Source organism: Dendrobates tinctorius, unplaced genomic scaffold (genome assembly GCF_039654945.1).
Source record: "Dendrobates tinctorius isolate UK_male_01 unplaced genomic scaffold, ASM3965494v1 ptg000103l, whole genome shotgun sequence".
NCBI classification, from domain to species: domain Eukaryota; kingdom Metazoa; phylum Chordata; class Amphibia; order Anura; family Dendrobatidae; genus Dendrobates; species Dendrobates tinctorius.
In genome coordinates this window covers 44,119,302-44,132,473 of record NW_027361771.1, presented here as the reverse complement: position 1 = coordinate 44,132,473, position 13,172 = coordinate 44,119,302, and the positions used below count along the sequence as shown (strand labels likewise).

Sequence of the window (13,172 nt, the reverse complement as noted above, 5' to 3'; positions counted from 1 at the left end):
TGCGACTTCTCTCCGTGCGCCTCGTACATGCGCGGCTCAGCACGCCTCGTACACGCGCGGCTCCGCTCTGTACGCCTCGTACACGCGCGGCTCCGCTCTGTACGCCTCGTACACGCGCGGCTCCGCTCTGTACGCCTCGTACACGCGCGGCTCCGCTCCGTACGCCTCGTACACGCGCGGCTCCGCTCCGTATGCCTCGTACACAAACGCACGGCTCCGCTCCGTACGCCTCGTACACACACGCGCGTGTTATGAATGAGTCACCGGAGGAAAAAACAAAAATGCAAGCTAAGTCCAGAAAACCGGAGAGGTTGGTAGCTAGCGGATTGCAGACCCCTGAACCTATTCACAACAACTAACAGTAGCCGTGGAGCATTCGTACGGTGTTCCTAGACGCCTCGTCACAGCCGGAGAACTACATAAGCCTAAAGAAAGACAGGGGAAATCTAAACTGCCCCAGAGCAGACCTCAAAGCAATAGACAGCCCCCAACATGTATTGTCGGTGAAAACAGATGAAAACACAGACAGAAAGACAGACAGAGCAAACGATGGGGCCCAACTAGCTAGATAGGACAGGACAGAAAAGATGCTGGCTGCAATCCGCAAAAACCCTACCAAAAATGTTCCAAAACGTCTGATAGGAAAAACGGCCCTGAAGTCACTAGACTTCAAAATCCCTATATCAGCACTCCGATATATTCTGAAGACAGAGCAAAAGAGATTAAACCGATCAGGGACAAAAATGGAAATTCAGCAAAGCCTCAGCCGGGGCAGCTGAACACAAAACTAAGCAAATCAGACAAAATCTCATGTAACAATAACAGAGCAAAACTTAGCTTTAGAAGACAGGAACTGAACTGGAGACCAGAGCTCAGAGCAGAGAAATAACCAGCAACCCTACAGGGCGTCGGCTGCCTTATATCCACTCAGAGATTCCTGATGTCCAATCGCAATCCACCTGTTCAGGTGACAGATCTCTCCCATCCAAATCAGTTTCACCACCTCCTTTCACCAGCAGAGGGAGTTCATCGGACATCAAAGGTGAACAAGAAAATGAGCTCACAACACGCGCGGCTCCGCTCCGTACGCCTCGTACACACACGCGCGGCTCCGCTCCGTACGCCTCGTACACACACGCGCGGCTCCGCTCCGTACGCCTCGTACACACGCGCACGGCTCCCCTCCGTATGCCTCGTACACACCCAGCTCTGCTACATCCACCCCACACATACTTCCCTCATCCAGCACGATGACAACCAGCACAGCAGAGTCCTGCATACACCGAGGGCTGTGCGCACAGGACCTGTGATGAGGTCACATGAGGGGAGGAGTCAGGGGTCACATGATCAGGGGCCTTGGACCGAGGCCCCTGATCATGTGACCCCCTGACTCCTCCCCTCCTGTGACCTCATCACAGGTCCTGTGCGCACAGAACTGGGATTTATCAGTGAGAGGCTGCAGTGGCCAGTGGGTCAGTCTGGGAGGGCGAGGATGGGGGGGTCGGTGCATGGGGGAGCGTGGCGGCTCAGTGCAATGCGGGAAAAATAAGCTCCCACCCCGGACATACAAACAAAAACGGGACTGTCCCACCAGATCCGGGACGGTTGGGAGCTAATCCTGATATTATCCTTATATACAGTGTATGATCCTGATATTATCTATACTGTCCTTATATACAGTGTATGATGCTGATATTCTCTCTGTATACCATGTATGATCTCCGTATAATCTATACAATCAATATGTACAGTTTATATTCCTAATATTACATATACTACTCTAATTACAGTGCCTTGCTAAAGTATTCGGCCCCCTGGAACTTTTCAACCTTTTCCCAAATATTATGCTTCAAACATAAAGATGCCAAATGTAAATTTTTGGTGAAGAATCAACAACAAGTGGGACACAATTGTGAAGTTGAACGAAATGTATTGGTTATTTTAAATTTTTGTGGAAATTCAAAAACTGAAAAGTGGGGCGTGCAATATTATTCGGCCCCTTTACTTTCAGTGCAGCAAACTCACTCCAGAAGTTCATTGTGGATCTCTGAATGAGCCAATGTTGTCCTAAATGACTAATGATGATAAATATAATCCACCTGTGTGTAATCAAGTCTCCGTATAAATGCACCTGCTCTGTGATAGTCTCAGGGTTCTGTTTGAAGCACAGTGAGCATCATGAAGACCAAGGAACACAACAGGCAGGTCCGTGATACTGTTGTGGAGAAGTTTAAAGCTGGATTTGGATATAAAATGATTTCCAAAACTTTAAACATCCCAAAGAGTACTGTGAAAGCAATCATATTGAAATGGAAGGAGTATCATACCACTGCATATCTACCAAGACCCCTCCGTCCCTCTAAACTTTCATCTCTAACAAGGAGAAGACTGATCAGAGATGCAGCCTAGAGGCCCATGATCACTCTGGATGAAATGCAGAGATCTACAGCTGAGGTGGGACAGTCTGTCCATAGGACAACAATCAGTCGAACACTACACAAATCTGTCCTTTATGGAAGAGTGGCAAGAAGAAAGCCATTTCTCAAAGATATCCATAAAAAGTGTCATTTAAAGTTTGCAACAAGCCACCTGGGAGACACACCAAACATTTGGAAGAAGGTGCTCTGATCAGATGAAACCAAAATTGAATTTTTTGGCAACAATGCCAAATGATATGTTTGGCATAAAGGCAACACAGCTCATCACCCTGAATACACCACCCCCACTGTCACACGTGGTGGCAGCATCATGGTTTGGGCCTGCTTTTCTTCAAAAGGGACAGGGAAAATGGTTAAAATTGATGGGAAGATGGATGGAGCCAAATACAGGACCGTTCTTGAAGAAAACTTGTTGGAGTCTGCAAAAGACTTGAGATTGGGACGGAGATTTGTCTTCCAACAAGACAATGATCCCAAACATAAAGCAAAATCTACAATTGAATGGTTCACAAATAAACGTATCCAGATGTTTGAATGGCCAAGTCAAAGTCCAGACCTGAATCCAATCGAGAATCTGTGGAAAGAGCTGAAAACTGCTGTTCACAAACGATCTCCATCAAACCTCACTGAGCTCGAGCTGTTTGCCAAGGAAGAATGGGCAAGAATTTCAGTCTCTCAATGTACAAAACTGATAGAGACATACCCCAAGCGACTTGCAGCTGTAATCGCAGCAAAAGGTGGCGCAACAAAGTATTAAGTTAAAGGGGCCGAATAATATTGCATGCCCCACTTTTCAGTTTTTGAATTTCAACAAGAATTTAAAATATCCAATAAATTTCGTTCAACTTCACAATTGTGTCCCACTTGTTGTTGATTCTTCACCAAAAATTTACATTTGGTATCTTTGTTTGAAATACAGCAAAAAAGTGGATTCAATACCCACGAATTCTCACGATACAGAGTAGCAAATCAGCAATAGAGAAATAACATAAAACATAACTTTTAATAATTAATGTAAAAGCTACCAAAGATAGTAGTGCAAGTAAATCACTAGATCAAATGCCACAGATCATAATGGGGGTAACTGTATAAGTCTCTGTAACAGATTACTACCAATATATACATATGGCTATTCTAAGTCCAAAAATTTGAAGAGATTGGACAAAAAGATACTTGGACTAAATAAATGAAAAAAAGGCAAAGTAAAAAATGAACAGTTTCCTTATCAGAGGAACTAAAAAGACCTCTACCCTGTAAAGGTTATCAAGGAATATGCCTATTCATGTATATAACAAAGACATCAAAAGTATAAGGCCATCAACATAATGTGAAAAGGAAAGATCTCACCACATGAAGATGGAGGATGCCCAGGATCAGATGTCCCATCAGAGTCATATCAGGTCAGGAAGAAAAGGGGGTTCACCCTATACAGGCCCTGTTTGAGCTACAAATTCTGACACCCATGACTCCCGCCCTAACAAGGGCAGTCCACATCTAATCCCTATAAACCATAGCCCTACAAAGTCCCTGTGCATCCCGACGCGTTTCGTCACTTAATGACTCTTCAGGGGACCTATTAGCACAAATTGGGCATCATCACAGAGTATACAGGCTGCCTCCTAAGATGACAATTAGGAGGCAGCCTGTATACTCTGTGATGATGCCCAATTTGTGCTAATAGGTCCCCTGAAGAGTCATTAAGTGACGAAACGCGTCGGGTTGCACAGGGACTTTGTAGGGCTATGGTTTATAGGGATTAGATGTGGACTGCCCTTGTTAGGGCGGGAATCATGGGTGTCAGAATTTGTAGCTCAAACAGGGCTTGTATAGGGTGAACCCCCTTTTCTTCCTGACCTGATATGACTCTGATGGGACATCTGATCCTGGACATCCTCCATCTTCATGTGGTGAGATCTTTCCTTTTCACATTATGTTGATGGCCTTATTATTTTGATGTCTTTGTTATATACATGAATAGGCATATTCCTTGATAACCTTTACAGGGTAGAGGTCTTTTTAGTTCCTCTGATAAGGAAACTGTTCATTTTTTACTTGGCCTTTTTTTCCATTTATTTAGTCCAAGTATCTTTTTGTCCAATCTCTTCAAATTTTTGGACTTAGAATAGCCATATGTATATATTGGTAGTAATCTGTTACAGAGACTTATACAGTTACCCCCATTATGATCTGTGGCATTTGATCTAGTGATTTACTTGCACTACTATCTTTGGTAGCTTTTACATTAATTATTAAAAGTTATGTTTTATGTTATTTCTCTATTGCTGATTTATCTTTGTTTGAAGCATGATATGTGGGAAAAGGTTAAAAAGTTCCAGAGGGCCGAATACTTTTGCAAGGCACTGTACCATATATGATCTGCATACCATATATAATCTCATTATTACTTATACCAGTGTCACCCAATTTCAGTCCTTAAGAGCCACTAACACATCATGTTTTCTGGATTTTCCTTATTGCACATCATACATTGTATGATCCTAATGTTACACCCAACCGTGGCGCATGTGGATTGTGAAGCCACTGTGCCACAGGGCGGGGCATAACTAAGCAGCTGTCTCGGTGTTCACTGGAGCCTCTAGTAGTGAGGTCAGGCTTGTGCGGCTGGTAGCCTCCAGGTACCACTCCTGGCAGAACCCGGTTCTGCAGCTGCTAATCCTCAGGGGTCAGGTACGGTGACACTGATTTAGGAATTAGTTTAGACATGCCGATCTAAAGTACTGGATCAAGGTTTGGCCAGTATCATGTTCATGTACTGGCTGCACTGGGACCAGGGGGCTTTGGGAACAGGACTTGTACAGGGACGAGGGAATTCTGGGTACAGGACTGGCCACACTAGGACCAGGAGACAATGTTCAAACTCTGGCCACCCTGGGACCAGAGGAAGAGGTTCAGATACTAGCCGCTCTGGGACCGGGGGACAAGGTTTAGGCACATAGGGATAAGGTTTAGGTACTGGTCTCTCCGAGACCAGGGAACAAGGTTTAGGCACAGGCCACTCCGGGACCAGGAGACGAGGCTCAGACACTGGCTGCTTCGGGACGAGGTTCAGGCACTGGGTGCTTCGGGACCAGGGGACTACGGCCACAGGACTGGCCACTCTGGGACCAGGTGACTACAAATACAGGACTGGCTACTCCAGGGACAAGGGATACAGGTTCAGGACACTAACCGCATCGGGACCAGGGGACCTCATAGCTCAATAGTATTACACCTTACTGACTAAGGATTCTACTCATTGTTTGGCAACTTCCTAGGGGGAGGGAGTCTTTTATACAAGATGCCTTCCAGCTATTGGCTGGGAGCCATCTTGCAGGTGTACTACTTATGCTAAATGCCTCGCATCAACAAGCTGAGGGCATTTAGCAAAATGTGCGCACTACCCCTTTAAGAACGTGGAAGCGCGTGTGCCACCGGGACTGCGGCGCGCACACAGGGGACTGCGCCAAGGGTCAGGGCAGTGAGTAACCTGGCACCCCTGATTGGAGGGAGAAAGGGGCACACCTAATACTACATATACTATTCTGTATACCATGTATAATATCAGTATTACTTCTACCATCCTTATATACAGTATATGATGTTTATATTACTTATATCTATACACCATGTATGATCTCAGCATCATGTGTACTATCCTTATACTGTACAGGCATGATCCTAATATTATCTACATTCTCCTAATATATGGTGTATAATCCTACTATTATACTGTTCTTATGGGATATTAATATCCAACAAGCTCATATGATGGTCTAATGATGATTATCTATATGCATATGATTCCCACCTCTAAAGTGTTGCCATTTACTCCACTCTCTGAGAAGTTGCTTATTGGGAACTCCCTGGGGCGAAATGTCTTAATGTGCAATCAGTGGAGTAGGTGTGATTTTTATGGAGTTTTCTAAAGGGGTTGTCTGGGACTTCCTTTACTGTTTTTAGGATTGGTCATCAATATCTGTTCGGTGGTGGTGCAACTCCTGGGACCTCCACCGATCAGCTGGCCGGATGTGCTCAGTTGCGAAGCTACACAACTCCCTCAATGGTATAATGGCCTTGTTCAGGTGCTGTATGTCTGCCCCCTATTGATTTGAATAGGGGCAGATGTTCAGTACCCGGGCCACAGCCACTATATTGTTGATGGAACTGTGCTGTGCAGCTCCACAACTGAGCACAGTCGGCCACCGTCGGAACCTGTTCGGCGGGGATCTTAAAGTGTTGATCAGATATTGATGACCTAGCCTAAGAATAGGCCATCACTATAACTTTTTTAATTGTAGTCCCAGTAGCGTGATATAATTCTCATCACAGTAATTACAGCATGGACAGTCTCTGTCGTCTTTCTGTTTTTCAGGTTGTAATGAACTAAAGATGGGGCCCGGTGTAGAAACTGATAATGTCAGAAAAATATTTTAACCTAGATGTAATCAACTACTGTAAAATTATTAATGTCCACACCAGGAACCGGACTGAAGATGGATAATGAAAGAATATTAAACCTTACCCTGGAGATCATCTACCTGCTGACAGGAGAGGTGAGGAATTCTGCGAAATAGTTTTTATTTAGGTTTTTTTAAATCTTTTTTAACAAGTGTGTGTATATACCACCGAATATACACACACAACTACTGTGCTAAAGTTTTAGGCCGATGTGGGAAAAAGGTTGCACGGTAAGAATGCTCTCAAAAACAGAAATGTTAATAGTTTATTTTTTATCAATTAGCAAAATGCAAAGTGAACCAATAAAATAGAAATCTCAAATCAAAACCTATTTGGTCTGATCTCCCTTTGCATTCTGAACTGCATGAAAGCACCAATTCTTCTAGATACACTTGTACATGGTTTTTGTAGTATCTCAGGAGGAAGATTGCTCAAATCATTTTGGAGAACTAACCACAGGTTCTTCTTTGGATGTAGGTTTGTGCAAATCTTTCGGTCTAGAAGATGTCCAGCAATGCTATCGGCTTAGAACCGTCAGCAATTCTTGAGATCCAGCTATACCCATCTATTGAGAGGTGAAGTCTGGCCAGAAGTGATCTTCATAGAAGAATTGTATCCAAAACTATACCTGCAACATGAAAACAAAACCATGTTACTCAACTATGCAGGAAAACATAGGAACTGGGATGAAAAATAAAGCCAGCAAGTGCAGCAGACAAGCGCTCTGTGGGGCTTATATGAAGATAGTCCTTTATGACATTGGCTGTATGTTTGGGGTTGTCCTGCTGCAGATATATTTGGAGCCAATCAAATGAATCCCTGATGGTATCTCATGATTTATAAGTATCTGCCTGTATTTCTCAGCATTGAGGACACCAAAAAATCTGCTGCATTGAGGACCATAGGCACAGTAGTCGGCCAAGGAAACTTGATGCAGCAGATGAAAGCCTCATCATTCTTACTTCCATTAAAAATCCAAATACGTCCAGTAGTGCCATCAGCTCATAACTAGGAACAACTAGCGCTACGCACATCTGTTGTTCAGAGAGTCAAGCCAGAAGTGATTTTTATGGCCAAAAACAACCATACATTCGATGCATGAAATCATAGGAACAGGGGGCAGAAGCATGGTAGCAGGTACTCTGTCTGGACTGATGGGTCAATATTTGATACATTTGGCTTTAACAGAAGACCGTTTGCTATCCAATGCGCTGGAGAGCAAAACAACAATGAGTGTCTACAGGTAACAGTGAAGCATGGTGGAGGGTCCTTGCAAGTTTGAGGCTGAATTCCACCAAATGGAGTTGAGGATTGTGTCAGGATTAATTGTTTCCTCAATGCTGAGAAATCCAGGCAGAAATTTAGTCATCATGCCATGACAGAGGTACCTGATTTGCTCCATATTTATTCTGGAGCAGGACAACGACCCCAAACATAAAGCCAATGTCATTCAGAACTATTTTCAGCGTAAAGAGGAACAAGGAAACCTGAAAGTGATAATATGACCCACACTAACCTCTGATATCCACATTATCGAGTCTGTCTGTGTAGGGAATCACGCTCTCAGGTAGGCAGTAGGTAGTGTCTGATCTCCACATTATCGAGTCTGTCTGTGTAGGGAATCACGCTCTCAGGTAGGCAGTAGGTAGTGTTCACACAGGCACTGGATTCTTGAATCAAAACAATGTGATGTTTATTTCCACTGGTTGCACAGCACCAAAACAAAACTATAAACACAAAATATCTTGCCTTATCCAGGCGCTAAGTAAACAAAATAGACCCTGGCTACTCACACACCACTTGTCCATAGTAACCGATGACACTTCTGGTTTGGTGCACATGGCCAGTGCAGTCTCTTCTCATAGAGATTCTGGCTTATCTCTCTGCAGCTCCAATACAATCCACTCTGGTCAGCTTCCTCAGATCTCTGACAAAAGTGAACACTTGGCCTGGTTAAAGGCCAAGCTAGCCAGGTGGAAATAATCAGAGCCTATAGAGCTAAGATTTACAGTGGGTATGGAAAGTATTCAGACCCCTTTAAAATTTTCACTCTTTCAGACATTGCAGCCATTTGGCAAATTCAAAAAAGTTCATTTTTTTCTCATTAATGTACATTAATTTTTTTCTCTCCACCCCATCTTGACAGAAAAAAACAGAAATGTAGAATTTTTTCAAATTTAAAAAAGAAAAACCAAAATATCACATGGTCATAAGTATTCAGACTCTTTGCTCAGGCACTCATATTTAAGTCACATGCTGTCCATTTCCTTGTGATCCTCCTTAAGATGGTTCTACTCCTTCAGTGGAGTTCAGCTGTGTTTAATTAAACTGATAGGACTTGATTTGGAAAGGCACACACCTGTCTATATAAGACCTCACAGCTCACAATGCATGTCAGACCAAATGAGAATCATGAGGTCAAAGGAACTGGCCAAGGAGCTCAGAGACAAAATTATGGCAAGGCACAGATCTGACCGAGGTTACAAAAGAATTTCTGCAGTACTCAAGGTTCCTAAGAGCACAGTGGCCTCCATAATCCTTAAATGGAAGAAGTATGGGACCACCAGAAGTCTTCCTAGACCTGGCCGTCCACCCACACTGAGTAATCGTGGGAGAAGAGCCCTGGTGAGAGAGGTAAAGAAGAACCCCAAGATCACTGTGGCTGCGCTCCTGAGATGCAGTAGGGTAATGAGAGAAAGTTCCACAAAGTCAACTCACTGCAGCCCGCCACCAGTCGGGCCTTTATGGCAGAGTGGCCTGCCGGAAGCCTCTCCTCACTGCAAGACTTACAAAAGCCTGCATAGAGATTGCTAAAAAACACATGAAGGACTCCAAGACTATGAGAAATAAGATTCTCCGGTCTGGTGAGATGAAGATAGACTTTTTTGGTGATAATTCTAAGCGGTATGTGTGGGGAAAACCAGGCACTGCTCACCACCTGCCCAATACAATCCCAACAGTGAAACATGGTGGTGGCAGCATCTGGCTATTTGGGTGTTTTTTAGTTACAGGGACAGGACGACTGGTTGCCATTGAAGGAAACATGAATGCAGCCAAGTACAGAGAGATCCTGGATGAAAACCTCTTCCAGAGTGCTCTGGACCTCAGACTTGGCCAAAGGTTCACCTTCCAACAAGACAGTGACCCTAAACACACAGGTAAAATAACAAAGGAGTGGCTTCAGAACAACTCTGACCATTCTTGGCTGGCCCAGCCAGAGCCCTGACTTAAACCCAATTGAGCATCTCTGGAGAGACCTGAAAATGGCTGTCCACCAACGTTCACCATCCAACCTGACGGAACTGGAGACGATCTGCAAGGAAGAATGGCAGAGGATCCCCAAATCCAGGTGTAAAAAACGTGTGGCATCATTCCCAAGAAGACTCATGGCTGTACTAGCTCAAAAGGATGTTTCTCTCAAAACTGAGCAAAGGGTCTAAATACTTATGACCATGTGATATTTTTGTTTTTCTTTTTTAACAAATTTGCACAAATTTCTACATTTCTGTTTTTTATTCAGTCAAGATGGGGTGCAGAGTGTACATTAATGAGAAAAAAATGAACTTTTTTGAATTTACCAAATGGCTGCAATGAAACAAAGAGTGAAAAATTTAAGGGTGTCTGAATATTTTCCGTACCCACTGTAACCCTAGCCTACTGTGCTTTGCTACAGTCTGGCATAAAATGAAGGATTTGCACAAGCCTTCACCCACTGAACATCTGTGGTTAGTTCTCCAAGATGTTTGGAACAACCTCCCTGCCGAACTCCTTCAAAGACTGTGGACAAGTGTACCAAGAGGAACAGGAACTGATGCTGTTTTGAAGACAAAGAGTGGTTATATCAAATAATGATTTGATTTAGATTTTTGTTTTGTTCATTCACTTTGTGTTTTTTTTTAACTGATAAAAAATAAACCATAAACTCTTTTATTTCTGAAAGTATTCTTACCGTGCATCATTTTTTCCTCACATGAGAGAAGTCTATTGGATTAGATAGATCGCCTGTCTCCCCCATCAGTGGCACCACAATACGATCGTGGGGTGCTGATGGTTTGTCATGGCAACTGTTTAAAGAGGTTCCTAATGCTACTTTTATACTTACCGCTATTTTTACGGCCCGTATCGCCGCAATTTTTATGGTCCGCCGCAATAACGGGCCGCAAAAAAGCTTGCGGATCGCCATTTTTTATTTTTCCAATACTATGGAAATAGTATTGGAAAAAGAAAACGGCGTTCCGCAAAACCTGAAGTCGCGGTGCACTGCAAAAAAACTTCCGTTTTTGCAGCCCCACTGTTTTTCACTGGCCAAGCTCGATCTTTTATCACGGCCGTAAATATGGCCGTACTACGCTCCGTGGATTTTTTGCAGGTCGATTTTGCGGCCCCATAGGAATCTATTGGGGCTGCAAATGAGCCCTCAAAAACACGGCAAGTGTAAAAGCAGTCTTTATTATTATAAGCCTGCCAGGCACTTCACCAAAAATAGCAACACATAGACACCAGATCCGGAGCCCTAGAAGTGTATTCAAAAACTCAATAATACATTTCTTTATTTGTATAATTAAGAGTACAATCAAAGATTAAAACATGGTGCCTCATGATATGAACAGGACGCTGCCGAGTTACTTAGGCTAGTTTCACATTTGCGTGTCAGGGCGCAGCGACGGCCTGCGCACGGCCACCGCTAAGCCCCGCCCCCTGCCGCGCCTCCTCCGGTAGCTCCGCCTACCGGCGCATGACGCTGCATGCGTCCTGCGTCCCCTATCTTTATCACTGGGGACGCAGGCCTTGCGCAGTATGCGTTTGACGGCGCATGCGTCCTTTTGACGGTGCGCCGACCGGCGCCAAACGCAACCTGTTGCAAGGGACACAGGACTCATGCAGCGTCATGCGCCGGTAGGCGGAGCTACCGGAGGAGGCGCGGCAGGGGCGGGGCTTAGCGGCGGCCGTGCGCAGGCCGTCGCTGCGCCCTGACACGCAAATGTGAAACTAGCCTTATACATACAATTTAGACAGTAATAGATCAGTTATTTATATAAATAAATGAGTGTCTATTATACATATAGTACTCTAAAACAAATACAAAGTGTATAGTACTTTTATTCCCATGAATAATACCCAATAATCAACCACACAATTTACAGTATATATGCATAGATGCATATTAACGCAAATAGAAGCATATGATTAAATTCTATAATCACCGCACAAGAATGTGCACGTATACATAAACTGTGTTCCAAATTATTATGCAAAAAGAGTTTAGGAGTGATAAGGTTAGAATTTTTTTGTTTGCCATTTAAACTCATTTATGGTGATGTGTGTCAGGGCTCTTTATATCACTGAAAGCAATTGCAGATACCTGTGCAAATTAGTTTGGCAGGTGTGTCCAAATAAAGGCAAGACTACTTAAGAAGGCTGTTCCACATTATTAAGCAGCCTACATTTTTTGCCAAAATGGGAAAGAAAAAGGATGTGTCGGCTGCTGAGAAGCAACAAATAGTGGAGTATTTAGGTCAAGGCATGACTACAATCAACATTGCCAAGACACTTCATCGTGATCATCGCACAATCAAGAAGTATGTAGCTGATTCCCAGCACACACGTGTGCGTGCTGATAAGGAAAAATTGAGGACTCTTTCCAACAGGCAATTGTGTCAGGTTAAAAGAGCAGCTGCAAAAATGCCTTGTCATAGCAGCAGACAAGTTTTTGAAGCTGCTGGTGCCTCCAACGTCCCCCGAACAACAAGATGCAGGGTCCTTCAGAGGTTTGCAGCTGTGCGTAAGCCATCCTGTCGACCACCTCTATCCACTGCACACAAGCAGAAACGGCTCCAGTGGGCCAAACGATACATGAAGACTGACTTCCAAACTGTTTTGTTCACCGATGAGTGCCGTGCAACGCTCGATGGTCCAGATGGATGGAGTGGAGGATGGCTGGTTGATGGACACCCCATGAAAACACGGCTAAGGCGCCAACAAGGAGGAGGTGGAGTAATGTTTTGGGCTGGAATCATGGGGAGAGAGATTGTCAGCCGCTTTAGGATCCCTGAAGGGGTAAAGATGAACTCCATAATCTATATGGAGTTTCTAAAACAGCACTTCCTGCCATGGTTCAAGAGGAAGAACCGTGCTTTCCGCAGCAAGATAATTTTCATGCATGATAATGCACCGTCTCATGCTGCAAATAACACATCTGCATCTCTGGCTGCTATGGGCATAAAAGAGGACAAATTTATGGTGTGGCCACCATCTTCCCCTGACCTCAACCCCATT

The 13,172-nt window shown here is 44.1% G+C and overlaps 1 protein-coding gene across 1 annotated transcript in view; it reads left to right on the top strand.

The window, feature by feature from the left end:
- The window catches only part of LOC141100107 (uncharacterized), a 54,682-nt gene that overhangs the window by 19,257 nt on the left and 22,253 nt on the right, over positions 1-13,172 (top strand). Inside the window, exon 2 of the mRNA XM_073588342.1 lies at positions 6,811-6,991. Within this exon, the coding sequence (XP_073444443.1) occupies positions 6,905-6,991 (87 nt within the window). The 5' untranslated portion in view covers positions 6,811-6,904. The remainder of the gene's footprint in view (positions 1-6,810; positions 6,992-13,172) is intronic.